Source organism: Nuphar pumila, chromosome 15 (assembly GCF_984573655.1).
Source record: "Nuphar pumila chromosome 15, dmNupPumi1.hap1.1, whole genome shotgun sequence".
Taxonomy (NCBI): Eukaryota; Viridiplantae; Streptophyta; class Magnoliopsida; order Nymphaeales; family Nymphaeaceae; genus Nuphar; species Nuphar pumila.
This window is the reverse complement of record NC_143263.1, coordinates 71,980,455-71,995,578: the sequence shown is the minus strand read 5'-3', so window position 1 is coordinate 71,995,578 and position 15,124 is coordinate 71,980,455. Positions and strand designations below refer to the sequence as shown.

The following is a 15,124-nucleotide window of genomic DNA, read 5'->3' as shown; positions in this document are numbered from 1 at the left end:
GAGAATTTCACCATAGATTTTCAGTTATTTTTGTCGCAGATTGAGGAGAGTGAACCTATGCATCTCTATTAAGCCATTAATTCAAAAAAATGGATTCACGCCATGAATGAAGAGATGGAGGCTTTGTACCAATGCCAAACATGGACAGTCGTTCATCGACATTCAGATAAGAATGTTGTTGGGTCGTGATGGGTCTACAAGATCAAATACAAACCAGATGAGTGTTGAGTGCTACAAAGCCCGTCTTGTAGCAAAGGGATTCACACAAGAGTTTGGACATGATTATGATGAAACTTTTAGTCCAGTTATGAAAATGGGCACGATTCGCATTGTTCTCTCATTGGCTGTAGATTATGGTTTGAGAATAAGCCAGTTAGATGTGAAGAATGTTTTTCTCCATGGGAACTTGAAGGAAGAGGTATACATGGAGCAACCACCAGGGTGTACAGAAGGGGATTCTAAAGATTATGTCTACAAATTAAAGAGACTCTATGGCTTGAAGCAAGCATCTCAATCTTGGTTTGAAATTTTTTCCTTAGAGATTCAAAGACATGGCTTCCATCGATCGTAATTGGACCATTTTCTTTTTATCCTTCGAGGTATGGGGTTTACTACTTTCTTGTTGATATATGTTGATGATATAATTATTACAGGAAGTAGTGAGAGTCATATTCAAGAGACTCAAGATGTTCTGAGTCAGAGATTCAAGATGAAGGATCTTGGAGACCTTCAATATTTTCTTGAAGTAGAGGTAGATAAACAAGGAGACAAGCTCACTTTGACTCAGCACAAATACACCCTAGATCTATTAGAGAAGGTTGGAATGAAGGATTGCAAACCCCTCGCTACTCCTAGTGTGCTTAATCAGAAATTGAGCACACAAGATGGAGAGTTGTATCATGATCCCACCAAATATCAGAGTCTAGTAGGGATGCTTCAATACCTCATTTTTACCAGGCCTGATATCACGTATTCAGTCAATTAAGTTTCTCAATTCATGCATGAGCCAAGGATGGGACACGTGGATGCAGTGAAAAGGATACTGAGATACTTGAAGAGTACTATTGGAGATGGACTTTTGTATACCAAAAGCAGATCCAAAATTACATACCAAAGTATATCCTGATGAAGTAATGGATGCTAATAATTTTCTTCTTCATCATCAAATGCATCATTAGAAGGAATACTAGGCTCAGCTAAATCCATGTTTGTTATGTTGAAATCATGTTCTTCCTCGAAGTCACACTCTTCTGGGTTTACATCCCAAAATTTGGATGTTCCTTGTCTGCGTTATAAATCCAATTTGAAAATGATAAATACAATACAAGTATATTTAAATGAAAACTAAGAAATAATCAAATAACTAAGAGAGCAAATTAGTACCTATATTCATCATTGCTTCGCGAAAGTAATCGAAGATTTGAATGAACATATACTAAATCCTCTGCACGCTTGCTGGTGAGTTTATTTCTCTTCATGTTGTGGATTTGAGAATATGTGCTCCAATTTCTTTCACAACAAGATGAACTAGCAGGCTGCGATAACAATCTTAATGCAAGACGTTGGAGAAGAAGTGTTTCTGATCCAAATGTTGACCACCATGTGATAAAATCTATATTATCTTCTTCTCTCGCGAATAATGTCGGTCCATATAATCTCGAAGATGAAAATTTTTCAAACTCTTGTATGACTTGATGTAGAAGATATGCTTCTGGAAAAAGTCTTGTTATACACATATTTCTATGTCTTGATAGCTCTGGGTCTAAATTTGAAGGGACACGACCAATACCACCAACCCGCCACTTATTTGCATAATATTTTGGATTAAGAGAATGTGTCATGCAATGCAAAGGAGTGTTGCTCTTATCCCATCTTCTGACTAAAATTGAATGAATATGATTAAAAAAATCTGAATCATCCAATGCAGAATTTTTTTCTTCATGCTTGAAAACTATAGCTTGTATTTTTTCAATCATATTATCCCACATTTCATAAACTCTGTGAAGCATGGGCTCATCCTTATCAACTTCTCTTAACATTTCCCAAATAAGTTGTGTAAATTGAAGGAAGTATACCACTCTATCCCAAAACTCATCATCAAGAATGAATTTTTTAATTTCTTGAGCCTTAATATCATCATCAGCACGATAGAATGTCCAATTTTCATCAGTCACCATGTTAATCAAAGCATTTTTCACTCTTTTAATCCTCTTTATCATCACAATGATGGACGCAAAACGTGTTTCAGCGACCTTCAACAATTTCAAATCAGAATGCCTATTAAATATAGCATTAGCACGATGGTGGTTAACAACAAAATTTCTAATGCTTTTGACATTTCTTTCTAAATCTTCAATCCATGAACATAAAGCATATGCTTGTGAATTTTCTTCTTCTTTGGGTTGCAGATGCTCTTTAAGATTAGATTTAAGCTGTGTGCTACATAGGGAGTCCAAAAAATATGAGGGTACTCACTCTCCAAACTCAACACTGCACTTTTACAAACTGGAGCATTGTCTGTAATGATTTGTACCACTTTCTGATCACCCACTTCTTTTATCACTTCTATAAACAATCCCTTCAAATACTCTGCATTTTTATATTCCCCAGATGCATCAATTGCTTTCAAGAATATTGGGCCACTAAGCGAACAAGCAATGAAATTGATTAATTGACGCCTTTGAATATTTGTCCATATATCAGACATAATAGAAACTCCATTTTGCTCCCATGAATATTTTTTGATCTCTAGCAACCTCTCCACATTTGCCCTCTCTTCTGCAAGAAGTGTGGTTCGTATTTTTTTTGAACTTGGAGGCACATAACCACTCAAATTACAATTTGTCAAGGATGTTACTAAATCCTTCCAATAAGGATTTCTAGCCGCATTAAATGAGAGTAAACCAGAATAAAAATACCTCCCAACTTTTCTATCCAATTCTTCTCTTCCATATGCATTGAATGCTGCTTGTATCGTTCATCTACCTCCTACATTGACTTTTCTTTTTTTTTTCAGCAGCTTCTTGGTGGCTTGCAAATGGCACACTGACTGCAGAAGAATCGGCCATTGTCTTTCTCTTCTCATATTCTTCTTGTATTTTCTTGTATTGTCTTCGCATTGCCTCATCAACTTTTCTGCAAGCTGAAATGCCATGTCCTGGTATTTTCAACAAATGAGCCTTCACTCTTGTGTAAGACCCAACAAAATCTTTTTCGTAGAGCTTGCTTATTGCCTGCTGCTGTGCATAAGGTTACTAGCTGTCTTACACATCTACGTGTAGGTATTACATGTTGTCATGCCACTACTGTAACACCTTGCACTAACATTGCTTCCTGCCTGCATAGGCGTGTTCTATGTGAGGACCCCCTCAAGGAGGAAGCCTGAATAACTCTTCGAGGAACCATACCTATCCTGGCTGCCTATCTGCATGCCCAAAAGCAGCACAAGCTGCTGTTTTTTATCCTCCATTACATGTTGATGTATAGTAATGCTTTTAAAGCTTCTTGCACTACATTGTACACTTTTCATATTATCAGTGTTTACTCTGCATTGCTGTATGTTGCTATTGCATAATACTTACTGACCATATGTTGACTGCTGCAAACCACACATTTTCCATGTAAGCGTATAATATACTTGTGCTAACACCTTGTCTCAACCAACTTCATGACCGACCTTTTACATATGCAACACCCTTTGGCATCCAACTGAATGATGCCATACGCTATGCCATGTATTACACTGCCCACGTTTTCTCCAGAATTTGCAGCCAACTCCATGTTTGTGACACATGGTTGCCAAAGGGAAAATGCTATACTGGCATATGGAAGACTTATTGTAATGTAACTAGTAATTTTGTCAGCTGATCTAGGTATATTATCTAATGCTGGTCCATTTTCTTCCAGGGAATTCTTTTCTTTGAGAGAATGACTCAGGAAGTGCTTGACAATATTCGGCAATCATTACAGGTGAGTGTTGATACCATTTCTGCCCTGCAAGTTTCTTTAATATCTCTCACAATATCTGATCTTCACGGGTTGATGTGATGCAACTTCCTATGCTAATCATTATATATATAAAAGGGGGTATTTATTTGCCTGGCAAAAAAACATATGTTAAATAGACTTCTATGTGGTGTTTATCTAGTTTAACATTTGACGTATTCATAAATGTGTCAATTCTTAATGAAAAGTATATTTTGGGATATTTTACTCCCCATACAGCATTAGCGAGTAATTGTTTTTCATGAATTATTTGATCTGTTAAGTGAGATTATTTTGATGAAAGCAGTCTAATTTTGTGGGATCTGATAAGTGTTTTTGTTGGCTGGTTCCTCAAGATCTTTCAAGTTATAATCATTTTAAAATGTGAATTTCATTTACTCAATTATGTGGATTCTACAGGATAAATGATTATGCTTACGTTTAGCTCAAGCTTAACATGCTGTAAGCTTGACAGTTAAAAAATGCAAAATGGCCTTTGGTTATTGAAAATTGCAATTTGAAAAAACAGTCTGAACCAGTGTTATCAAAAATGTGCCTTGAGGCACAAAAGGTGTGCCTCGCCTTGAGGTGCGGCCCTCTGTGCCTCAAGGCGCAAGCCTGAGGCACAAAAAAAAAAGAATTTAAAGATTTCTAAGACATAATCAACAAGATTTTTGTAGGTTAATCTCATATATTTTCCAGTTATTTCAGTTATGTAATCAGTTTCTTAGTATATTTTAACTTTTGTTGGTTAATCTAGTATACTTTCCAGTTATGTAATCAGTTTTTATATGTTACTTAAAGTAACTTACTTGTATATGTTAATCTCATATTTTTTAGACTAATCTCATATATATTTTTAATTATTTCAGTTATGTAATCAGTTTTTTAGTTACTTTTATAAGTTAATCTCATATATTTTAACTTTTGTAGGTTAATCTCATATGTTTTCCAATTTCCAGTTATTTCAGTTATGTAATCAGTTTCTTAGTATATTTTAACTTTTGTTGGTTAATCTCATATTTTTCAGTTATTTCAGTTATGTAATCAGTTTCTTAGTATATTTTAACTTTTGTTGGTTAATCTCATATATTTTCCAGTTATGTAATCAGTTTTTAGTTACTTTTATATGTTAATCTCATATTTTTTAGTACTTATTTGAGATTTTCTATTTCTTATTGGTTGTTATTTCATCAATAAAGCATTTCTTTATTTATTTGTATTTTTAGATATTTTTTATAATTTTTTTATAATTTTTTTAAAGTTTTCAAAAAAAATTTGAGGCTTACGCTTTCCGCCTCGAGGCTTACGCCTCGCCTCGGTTTTTGGTGGAGCGCCTCGCTACGCCTCAAAGCTTTTCACAACACTGGTCTGAACGTTTGTTAAAGTGATGTTGGAAACAGTAGTGTGGATACATTTCCAATTTTCAATCTTCTGTTTTTCTCCTAAACTATCTGGTTTGATATTTTATCAGGATCTGGAAAAGAAATATGAAAGTAGAACAGGTTTGCCGAGTCCTGAGCAGATTGAGAATGTTAAGGGAAAAAAGGCTGTTGTTGGTTTCGCATAATTGTGAGACTACGGCAGTTGATTGTTAATGTGATACTTATGATAATTATGTGAGTACTGTCATTATTTTTCTATAAAATTGATATAGAAACTGCACATTGAGAAATTCCTATGAACATATGCACTAGCGTGTGACATTCTACACAGAGAACTTTTTCGGTGGAAGGTAATTGCCGTTCATGGTCCGGTTAAATTTGTATATTGAAGGAACTGCCATGTCACTCTTTCATATGCAAGTTGCTTCCTGGATATTGGATTTCACTTTTAATCATCCATTAGTGAAAAATAATGTTCTGCTGTAGATTTGTTGACACTGATTGATTGCCTCATACATCTTGGATGGCCTGTTTCTAGGGTGTCTATTGTTGCTTAAGATAGATATAAAAGCAACTTACACTGCAGAAAGAGTTGTATATGTCAACCATTTACACTGATTCTATTCATAGCACTCTGTTAAGGCTGTTGTGGTTTCTTAATTTTTTGTAACTAGCTAGAATTTGGGAGCGTGATTTATAACTTCACAAAATGATGTAATGCAAAAGGCACCAATAATCAGCGACAGATGGACTTGGGCTGATTTTGGAGAAGATGTCGCTTGGAGGTAACTGCATCTTTTATGATGCCCACTGGTCTAAAAAGTTGAAATGAGACCTAACAAATTTTGTCTGTATCATATGTGGATCCAAAACCTTTTTATCTAATTGTAATTTTGTTTGTAATAAGACACCATGATCACTTACTATCTAGGCATTTGGCAATTTTTTTGCTTGTGCAAAATTTCCACCTTTATTCCTTTTTTATGCTGCATCATTTCAAACTGTTGAATTATTAACAGAATCCTTCACTCCAGTAAGTTGGTCAGCTGCATCTTCCAGGTGCTAAGATCTTGTTTAAGCTGCTTAAATGAAATTCATGTCTTCTTACAAATAGTTTCAGGTAATGCAAGTTACTAACAGTAGAAGCGAACCCTACACAGTTCCTGTTGGTAATGGATCAGTGACATTTATCGGGTAGCTCAAGAATCACCTTCTTGATTCTTCTTGCTTTAGCATGATATTTTCTTCAGAGAATGCTGTACATTCTTATTATATGTGTGAATTTTGCTTTTGATTGATGATGCTATGATAGCATGATAAACTTTACTTGCATTGGCTTCAGTTTGATATAAATTCTGGGCTCTAGCCTTGCGTCAGGAGAGAGAAAAGGCATGGAATAGGAATACAAAACTACCCAATAAAAATTAGTATAAACACATGCAATGATGGTGTGCCGGGGTCGAATATCGCAACCACACATACATATACACCATATCTTGGTAGCTGGAACCTGCTGCTAAATGCTCCTGCTACTGCTTACAAAATCGGCATAACTGGTATGGAACTTCTAGGCCTCTTGCTTACATGGATGCACATGGCTTCTAATAACCATATGATGCATTGGTGCTCAGCATGAATCGTGATCTGACTGAATATGAGCATTAGCAGGTTTTCCTACCAGTAGACAATCTATCGGTGGCTCCGTGGGAGTTTCTAGTTCTCCGAAAATTTGCCAGCAGAATGGTTGATACATATGGTAGGCCTTCTGAACTGGTTGAAGTGAAATATCATTTAGGATGACATCCGTGCATGGGACATTGTCGCTGCATGCAAAGTGCACTGGTTTAACGGTGTAGGTGCCCCTTATCCTCTCATAGGTTATGCCGGATAGTGCTACTGCTGATGTCTGGTTCTTGCATGAGCTCCGGTCGCAATAGAATTGGTCGATTACAATGGGGAATTGTACCTCAGAGACCTGGATGTTGGAGAAGAGTACACCTTGAACAGAGCCTGAACCTCCCTGCAGGTAAATTTACTGAAAGTGTTAGACTGGTGGAAGGGCTTTTAGCTGAGGTTAGAGACCTAGCTGTTAGGGTGGGGCGAATTCATCCATGAGTGACCAACCAAACATGAGTCATTAAGTTGGCTTGGCCTGACGTAACTAACAGACTCAGAATTGACTTGGGCAGTTGCTCAAGTAGCTAAAGTCAAGTTATGCATGGTTCATATTCATTAACCAGCCAGGACCTGTATATGCTTACTGTGCCTGGTGAAGTTTGCTGAATTCACCTGCCAAGTCTTAATTCTGACTGCTGTCATTGTGCCCTCCATCACTATATCTCGCACGGTTACATTTGAGACACAAGCTTTGGTGTTGTCTCGCCCAAGCCCTCCGATGCTGATCCCATGGCCAGGTCCGCAGTTGAGGTTGTGTATATGTATATTTGAGCTGCCGGTTTGTATGGATACACAGTCATCCCCTGCTTGGTGAAATATGGTAGCATTAGCTACTGAGCTTATTTTGCATAGCAAGTGGACAAGCTTTCCGAAAGGCTGGTCATTCCTCTGGCAACCTTGAATTGCTTGAATTGACAAAAATGCCCTTTGGAGTATAGGTTATTACCTGAAGATATATTTGAGTGATGAACTTTTACATCCACTGAGTTTTCCAAATGGATCCCATCAGTATTTGCGCTGTTTCCTGGGGATGAAATGGTCATGTTGTAGACGGACACGGTTGTGCAGCTATCAAATTTCAGGTGGCACTGGGGGCTGTTTCGGATTGTTATGCCTGTGACGGTCACGTTAGTGCTTCCATAGAATCGCAAAGCCTGCAAGAGGAGGAAGATGCAGAGGTCCTTAAGCTTCCGTTGCCCTTTCATGAAACTATAGATAACTTCTATTCATGGGTCTTAAGTGACAAAAACCACCCTTCTGACGGAAGGGTCTGTTTTCCTTTTAACTAAAGCACCAACTTGATCTTCTTTGAATAAGGGTTCTGACTCAGGTTGGATATATAACCAAATGAGATTCTGTAGCAAAACCGGATCTGGATTCTTTGTAGAGTGTTACATCTGCACAAAAACTGAACCTGACTCCCAAGTCCGAATAATTGTCAATATTGCATCCTCTTAGCTATTTAAGCTAGTCAGACCCAGATCTGGTTGTTTAGCTTTTTCCATCTATGTGAGCAGTGGCGTAGCTAGGATTCATGTGAGGGGGGGGGGGGGGGGCAAACAGGGGTGTAGGAAAAAAAACTGGTTTGGTAGTCGGGGTTCGGGGGCACTGCCCCCCCGAAATTTTTTTTTTGAGATAAAATAAAAAATGGCTACAATTATTAATAAAAATCTATTTCATATGGACAAATCAAACTATTTGTTGCAGTCAGGGCTTGGCTAGGACTGGGCTGGGTTAGGACTGGGCTAAAAAAATGGATAAAAATCTATTTCATATGGAATCAGGGCTGGGCTTAAAAAAAAAAAAATTAACTGTTTCGGGATTTAGGACTGGGCTACACCTAGTCCTGCCCCCCCCCAGCTCCGCCTATGTGAGAATCTGATTGGGTTGGGTTCAGTACTGCTTATATTCAAACTGAGTTTGGCTCTATTACTTCCCCCTATCTTTGACCCAATATTTAGTTTCTAACTTGCACTAACTACTAAATATAAATAGATGAACTGATCCCCTGCTAATAAACATGCGATGGGGTCTATGCATGATGATATCATGCTTTATGCCTCTTGAATTAAGGTTGTACGGAAGTCCAACACCAGGTTTCCAATTGTTAGTTCTCTTCTCTGTTGTCCATCCATCATTCGAAAGGGATGGAAGAATGTTAGACAGGCGGTCTAGGTTCAAATCCTGCAAGCATAACTTCTTTGCACAAGCCGACACCCAGCATAGGCTCTGGGGACAGGGTTCTTAGCCTCAGAGATTTACACTTGGAACGATGATTGTAGGTATGGCAGGCTGAGCCAGCACAATCAGGTCTTTGATCTCAAGTGTGGTTTCTTCAGGTAATAAATAAAAAAAAAGGAAGAAAAAAGAATGGAGGTGTTCAGACCAAATAATGTTGAGACATTCCTCCACTTGGTCATCTACCTTACCTCAACTGATTCATATTGAGCTAAGTTTGTCTTTTGAGTAACCAAGCATGATACCATTGTGCTTGACCCCCCACCCATGATTTTGCTCTTAGAAATGGATGGGTGTAACTTTGGATTCCAGCCATAGTACATGGTCCCTTCCAGTCCGTACAAAATTTATAGATATGGATCTAGCAGGTTTTACATGGAGATCTTGTTCAGCATGATTTGTCAGTTGAGATAGTGCCAGAACCTCTTCCTATATATATATATATATATATATATATATATATATATATATATATATATATATATATATATATATATATATATATATATATAGAGAGAGAGAGAGAGAGAGAGAGAGAGAGAGAATTGAGCTTCTACAGTACCACATCTCTTTGTTACTGACTTCATAGTCAGATGAAGGAGCCAAACATGATGTGTACTGCGCTTTGTCCCTCCCCCCATCCAACTCCATCCATCTATAGGATGGACGGCGTTCATCACATCTCTAGATCTATTGGCAATGTTGGTGAGACTATTTATCCATGTCTAGAAGATGAGATGGGGGTGGTCGTGGTAATGAATAGGCGACCAAGTACCATAAAGTGTTGTGCTTGGTGCTCTTTAACAGGACCATACACCGAGATCGTTGATTATGAGGTAAGGAAGTATCCTCACCGTTGGTTTGATACTTGGCATCCCAGCTTTCAGCATTTCATTGATTATCTGCACACAAAAAACCATCCACCAAAATCACCACCTGAAGATTGAGGCTGTTGCAGGAAAGGAAAATACAGTTGTAAATAAAATGTCTCATAGGGGTAATGAATGCCATTTGGATGATGGAGCCTGCGTTCAGGTGTTTTGGCTGCTATGGAAACAAAACGATGTGAATCTTCGTACTGGTTCTTTTCGTTCACTGACTAAACTACCCTTATGTATTTCTTACATGACTAAAATACCCCTCTTATGAGCTATAGTGTGCTAGTTACCGGATCGTAAGACTGAGTGCCGCCCCACCAGGCGTCTCCCCGGCCGTCGATGATGCCCTGACCATGAATAGTTAGCCCTCTGAGCTTGGTGAACTCGAGCCATTGCAGCAACCCCGAGCCGAATGGTGACGCGCTCATGGGTGCGATTATAGTGCCGTCCAGCTGCAAGAAATACCTTTGTTAGGCTCACAACACTGAGTGCCATTCTCACTGATTTGTGAATTCTGTTTTCACAAAGAACTTGTTAGGAAATTCTTGGCTGGAAAACTCGCCTGGAAAACGATATTAGGCTTGCAATATGGGCCGGAAAATGAGATCGGGCCGACGAGGAACTTGAACTTGGACGGAACCACCATTGTTGATGCCTCCACCTTGCACGCAGCAGCCCATGCTGCTTGAAATGCCTGCACACCACATCCCAAGCGCCAAACAACTTAGCTTCACATGGCAGAGAATAATTTTGGCATAAAAGTTCAAATCAAGGGCATTTTGGTCAATTAGTTGACCTGCATGGCAGCACGACGAATCTGCGAGAAGGGCCTACGTTAATGGGCCCCACATATCTTGCCCGTGAATGGACGATATCTAATTTCGAAAATACCCTCAGACCTTTAATTAATTTACATCTTAAGAACCCTTCACTTCGACCACCTCTATATTTAAAAAAATGATCGTTCCATTCCTTAAAAAAACGAGGACCCTATGAGGAAAATTAGGGTTATGGGGACATACTTGGCAATTTTGAAAAAGATGTCACGGGACATTCTGCCCCTTTTGATCAGCGAGACAGCAACAAGCAAAATTCTGTATACCAGGATAGCAAAAGCTGTTTCAATTCAGATAGTGAAATGACCTCGATGGCCCTAGATTAAATCAGAATTGTCAATCTGGGCTCCAAATTGAAACCAGAATGCCATGAGGTGATGAGGGCCATGACTGTCATTCTAGAGAAAGATCACCTGAACAAAAACTGTGAATTCAAAATTGCCATCCATGCCCCTAAAATTTCATTAAATGACTATTCTGCCCCACGTTTCCGTAATTATTTTAAAAAAAAGTACTCAGAGTCCATTGAAAGACGACACCATGTGTTAACCGAGACAGCCGCTTCCATTTTTCAAAAGGTTAACACAATCATTTACTAAAATGATTAAATAATATGCTCTTTCTGCAATAACCACAAACATGCATGTCCTATTTGAAATAATTTGACGTTTGAACAGCATGCCAAAGTTTTTCATCGAGAGTTGAGCTTGCTTGGCCCATTGTGAGAAACATTTTCTCACATTTGTGTGAGAATGATTTTTCATGAGCTTATTTTCGTCTTGTTCGTCCCATTTTCTCACGTCATTGCAAACGGTACAAAATGGGGCTGAGAGAGAATGATTCTCGCATTCCGTGAGCATCGGAGTCATGTGGTTGGCTCCGTAACTCAGATTCTCACTAGAATTATTTTTACGAGAATTATTCTCATGGGAGTCCAGTGCTCATGCAAACAAAGGTACTCTGGTAGAAAAGAACAGAAAAAGAATGAGAGCAATGTTTCAATGACAGATATCATGAAGATAGTGGTGGTGGTGGTGGTAGTAGTAGTCATAATAATGATAATGATGATGAAAATGAAATTAAATAACCTTAGTATCATCCGTCACGCCGTCACCTTTGGCTCCAAAGTTGAGAACATCGAAAGTCACACCATATTTGCCGTCTGGCAAGGGAGGCTGTGCATGTGCCGGCGCAGCTGGGGCGGCACGTTTTCCACCACCACCACCACCCTTGCCCTTTTTTTTGGCCAATGTGACACCCGGAGATGGCTTCTTGTACTTCCAATGGTGCATTCTGTTGGCCTCGCAACCATGGAAGCTCGACAGCCAAAGAAGAGAAGAGACGAGAAGAAGCAGAGAGAAGCCCTTAACTGTAACACCCACCATTCTTTTGTGTGCGTTGGATGGCAGGACATGGAGGGTTTATATAGGTGCAGCCGCACACAAATCTTTGCCTATCAAAAGGTCTGTTTTACCCTCTGATAATTACGGGTATGGCCCTCATGCCCCGGAAAAATGACAGCTGATAATTTGACATGAAAGGTTTCAACACTCTGGTCTTCAGTGGCATAATTCTGGTTTTGCAATGACAATTTTGCCTTTTGTAGTTTGTGGTGTGCTGGTTTTCCAAGGGTCATGGGCATTTTGTTTATTGACTTTGAAGTAGGAGAGAGTGTACATATGATATATACATACTACATAGTCATTGTAGGTATGCATTATGAGTTAAGGGAATCCCTCCATCCCTCTCAGCATGTATGTATAGTAGACTGTAACTGTCTACACTTTCGCTAAACCTGCACCGCTAAATATCGTTTCTTTATTGCCTTGATCCTGACCAATGGATCTTGCACAATCAATGACGTGCGTGCATCTCTTGGTTCCAAACTTTCAATGGCATACAAGTCTCTTTTGGTTTTGTCCACAGATAATACATCCGCACCAGACACTTATCACATATATATGCAAGTGGAAACATAATTTCTAAGACTAATTATCTTATACGACCCTAAACTTGCATAGAGGTTAGAATATATTATCCACAATATCTAGCTAGAGGTACAAAATACATACTCAATCAAGTGAACTGCTATTATACGGTTGTACCATGTTTTTTACGTTACAAGAAATAACACTTTTACTGGCATTATTTTAGCGCCAGTAAAAGCCTGCCTTGCACCAATAAAGATTTTTGTGTACATATGCTCCAACTTAAGTGCTAGCTCATCATCAACCTTCTCTCAAGTTCTAGACCCACCCACCTGTACCATGGGCATTATTATACGAGTTACCATCATGGGCTAGGCTACTAATCGTATTAATCCTTCTACATTCTTTTCTAAGACCATTCATCACCTCATTCTCTAGTCTCTATTGGTCTCTTCTTATAGATATAGCTTGTGGCTTACATACCATGTTACATTCATCATAGTTTTATGGTCTACATGTATAAATGCATGGAACAATGGACATAAACATGTACGGCAGTAGACTCTGCACGCATGGATGCAAAGCACACGTGTGAGCAGCCACACCAAGTCTGTTGGTGTGTGAGCATCAGACATTTAATGCACAATTCTCCTTTTTGTTTGACCACACACCGTTATCTGTGTTTAAATTAAAATTTGTAATGTGGGTTCATGCAATTTTGTTTGTTTGGTTGGTAGAGTGTAGGGGAAAGGGGCAAACAGGAAGACATGTGAGGCGTCCCATTGATGGCAATAGCTCCTCCCCTCCCTCCCTCCCTTCACATGCAACACTCACGGGCGAGAAAACACAGTACTCTCTCTCTCTCTCTGTACTTTTTTTTCTTCACAATCACCATAGGACAATCCTTCTTCTCGGACAATGTGAATGTCACTAACAGCACATCCTTTTCACCTCTCTCTCTCTCTTAAGGCTGCACTTTGAGCCGAGCTTGTGACCGGTTTGGGTTGTTTGAGCTCGGCTCATTCACCCAACAGCATGTTCAAGCTTGATTCAAGCTAGAGGTGAGCTTGAGATAGGGCCAAGCTTGAGCCTAATTCAGTTGGCTCAAACTGAACCGATTTTATCGAAAAAAATAAAGAATTGCATTGTAGAGGGGGCTAGAATTGAACCCATCACCTCTTTTAACTGAGGCAAGCTTCCTACTCTTTTATGAGGCAAACGCTCTACTTTACAGGACCTTTTTTGAGATAGTTCATTTCGGTTCATACCCTATGTCATCTCTTAAAATTTATGATGCAAGTTGTTTTTTATCAAATCTGGCCCTACAGATGGATTCAACATGGTCCGTTTAGTAAGAATCATCCTTGGATTGTCTTTTTCAACAAAAGACTTATGATTTTTTAAATCACAATTTTTTGTATTTTGTCAACCATTGATTTTTGAATTGCCAAAAAGATCCCGCAAACAAGTCAGATTTCGAAGATTTAAACATCGATGTGAATCATGTAGATCACATCTGTGGAGTTTGATTTGATCAAAACAACTTGTATGATGAAATCTCAAATAGAAGTATGAAGATGACATAGGGGATGAGTGGAACCTATTTGTTTGCGAGAGGGTCATGTGCAATCAGATTGCACACTTTTAGCTTGCCACTACACTTAATCCTTCAATCTGTTGTTGATCTCTGCATCCCAAATATAGAGGGCGATCAGGTGCAGCGGCAATCTAAAATTGCGCAATGTGATTGAACGTGATCCACCCTCCTTTTATTCGGCATTTTAATCAATAAATACAGTATATATCCTTTTAGTTGAACTCAAAATTCATCTTGAAGTTGGTTTATTTTAATACGCAGAGTCTATCGTGTTGCTTAGACTCAGTTTTTTTCTTATTCAGACAAGCTTAAGCGAGCCGAGCCCGAGCCAGCTTGGCTCATTAATGTACACCCCCCTCTCTCTCTTACTTTTTCTTCCTTTCTTTTTTCATATTCTTGCTTCCTTTTGCTTCTTCTTCGTCTCCTTTTGCCTCACATTATTTGCCTGCAAATTTGGGATCTTTCCATGCAAAGGAAAGCATCATAAAAATAGTGATGATGAGAAACCCCAAAAAAAATTTACCATTTGGTTGTACCTGAACCTCACCTGCAATTCACAGCATGGCAACCAATTCCTTCCTTTTTCTCCCTTTCTCTGTAA

General features: G+C 38.8%; 2 protein-coding genes across 2 annotated transcripts in view; one reads left to right on the top strand and one right to left on the bottom strand.

Annotated features, from left to right (window-relative positions):
• The window catches only part of LOC149815569 (peptide deformylase 1B, chloroplastic-like), a 66,799-nt gene extending 60,789 nt beyond the window's left edge, over nucleotides 1-6,010 (top strand). The window contains exons 5-6 of the mRNA XM_089988799.1: nucleotides 3,907-3,969; nucleotides 5,459-6,010. Coding sequence (XP_089844925.1) covers nucleotides 3,907-3,969; nucleotides 5,459-5,554 — 159 coding nt within the window. The 3' untranslated portion in view covers nucleotides 5,555-6,010. The remainder of the gene's footprint in view (nucleotides 1-3,906; nucleotides 3,970-5,458) is intronic.
• Nucleotides 6,011-6,766: 756 nt separating this feature from the next.
• LOC149815568 (polygalacturonase At1g48100-like) lies at nucleotides 6,767-12,383 on the bottom strand. Its single transcript, XM_089990575.1, has 7 exons — nucleotides 12,087-12,383; nucleotides 10,725-10,856; nucleotides 10,453-10,614; nucleotides 10,139-10,186; nucleotides 7,993-8,200; nucleotides 7,659-7,849; nucleotides 6,767-7,389 (listed from the first exon to the last, which is right to left on the bottom strand). Exons 1-7 carry the CDS (start codon nucleotides 12,381-12,383, stop codon nucleotides 6,997-6,999), a joined length of 1,431 nt encoding a protein of 476 aa, XP_089846701.1. The 3' UTR covers nucleotides 6,767-6,996.
• Nucleotides 12,384-15,124: the final 2,741 nt, after the last annotated feature.

Bases quoted from the DNA above. Each gene is read 5' to 3' on its own strand.
- LOC149815568 (XM_089990575.1), bottom strand. From the start codon at position 12,383: ATGGTGGGTGTTACAGTTAAGGGCTTCTCTCTGCTTCTTCTCGTCTCT. The intron at 10,857-12,086 runs GTTATTTAATTT...TGTGGTGTGCAG, and splicing joins GCGTGACGGATGATACTAAG to GCATTTCAAGCAGCATGGGC. The intron at 10,615-10,724 runs GCGAGTTTTCCA...TATTTCTTGCAG, and splicing joins AGCCTAATATCGTTTTCCAG to CTGGACGGCACTATAATCGC.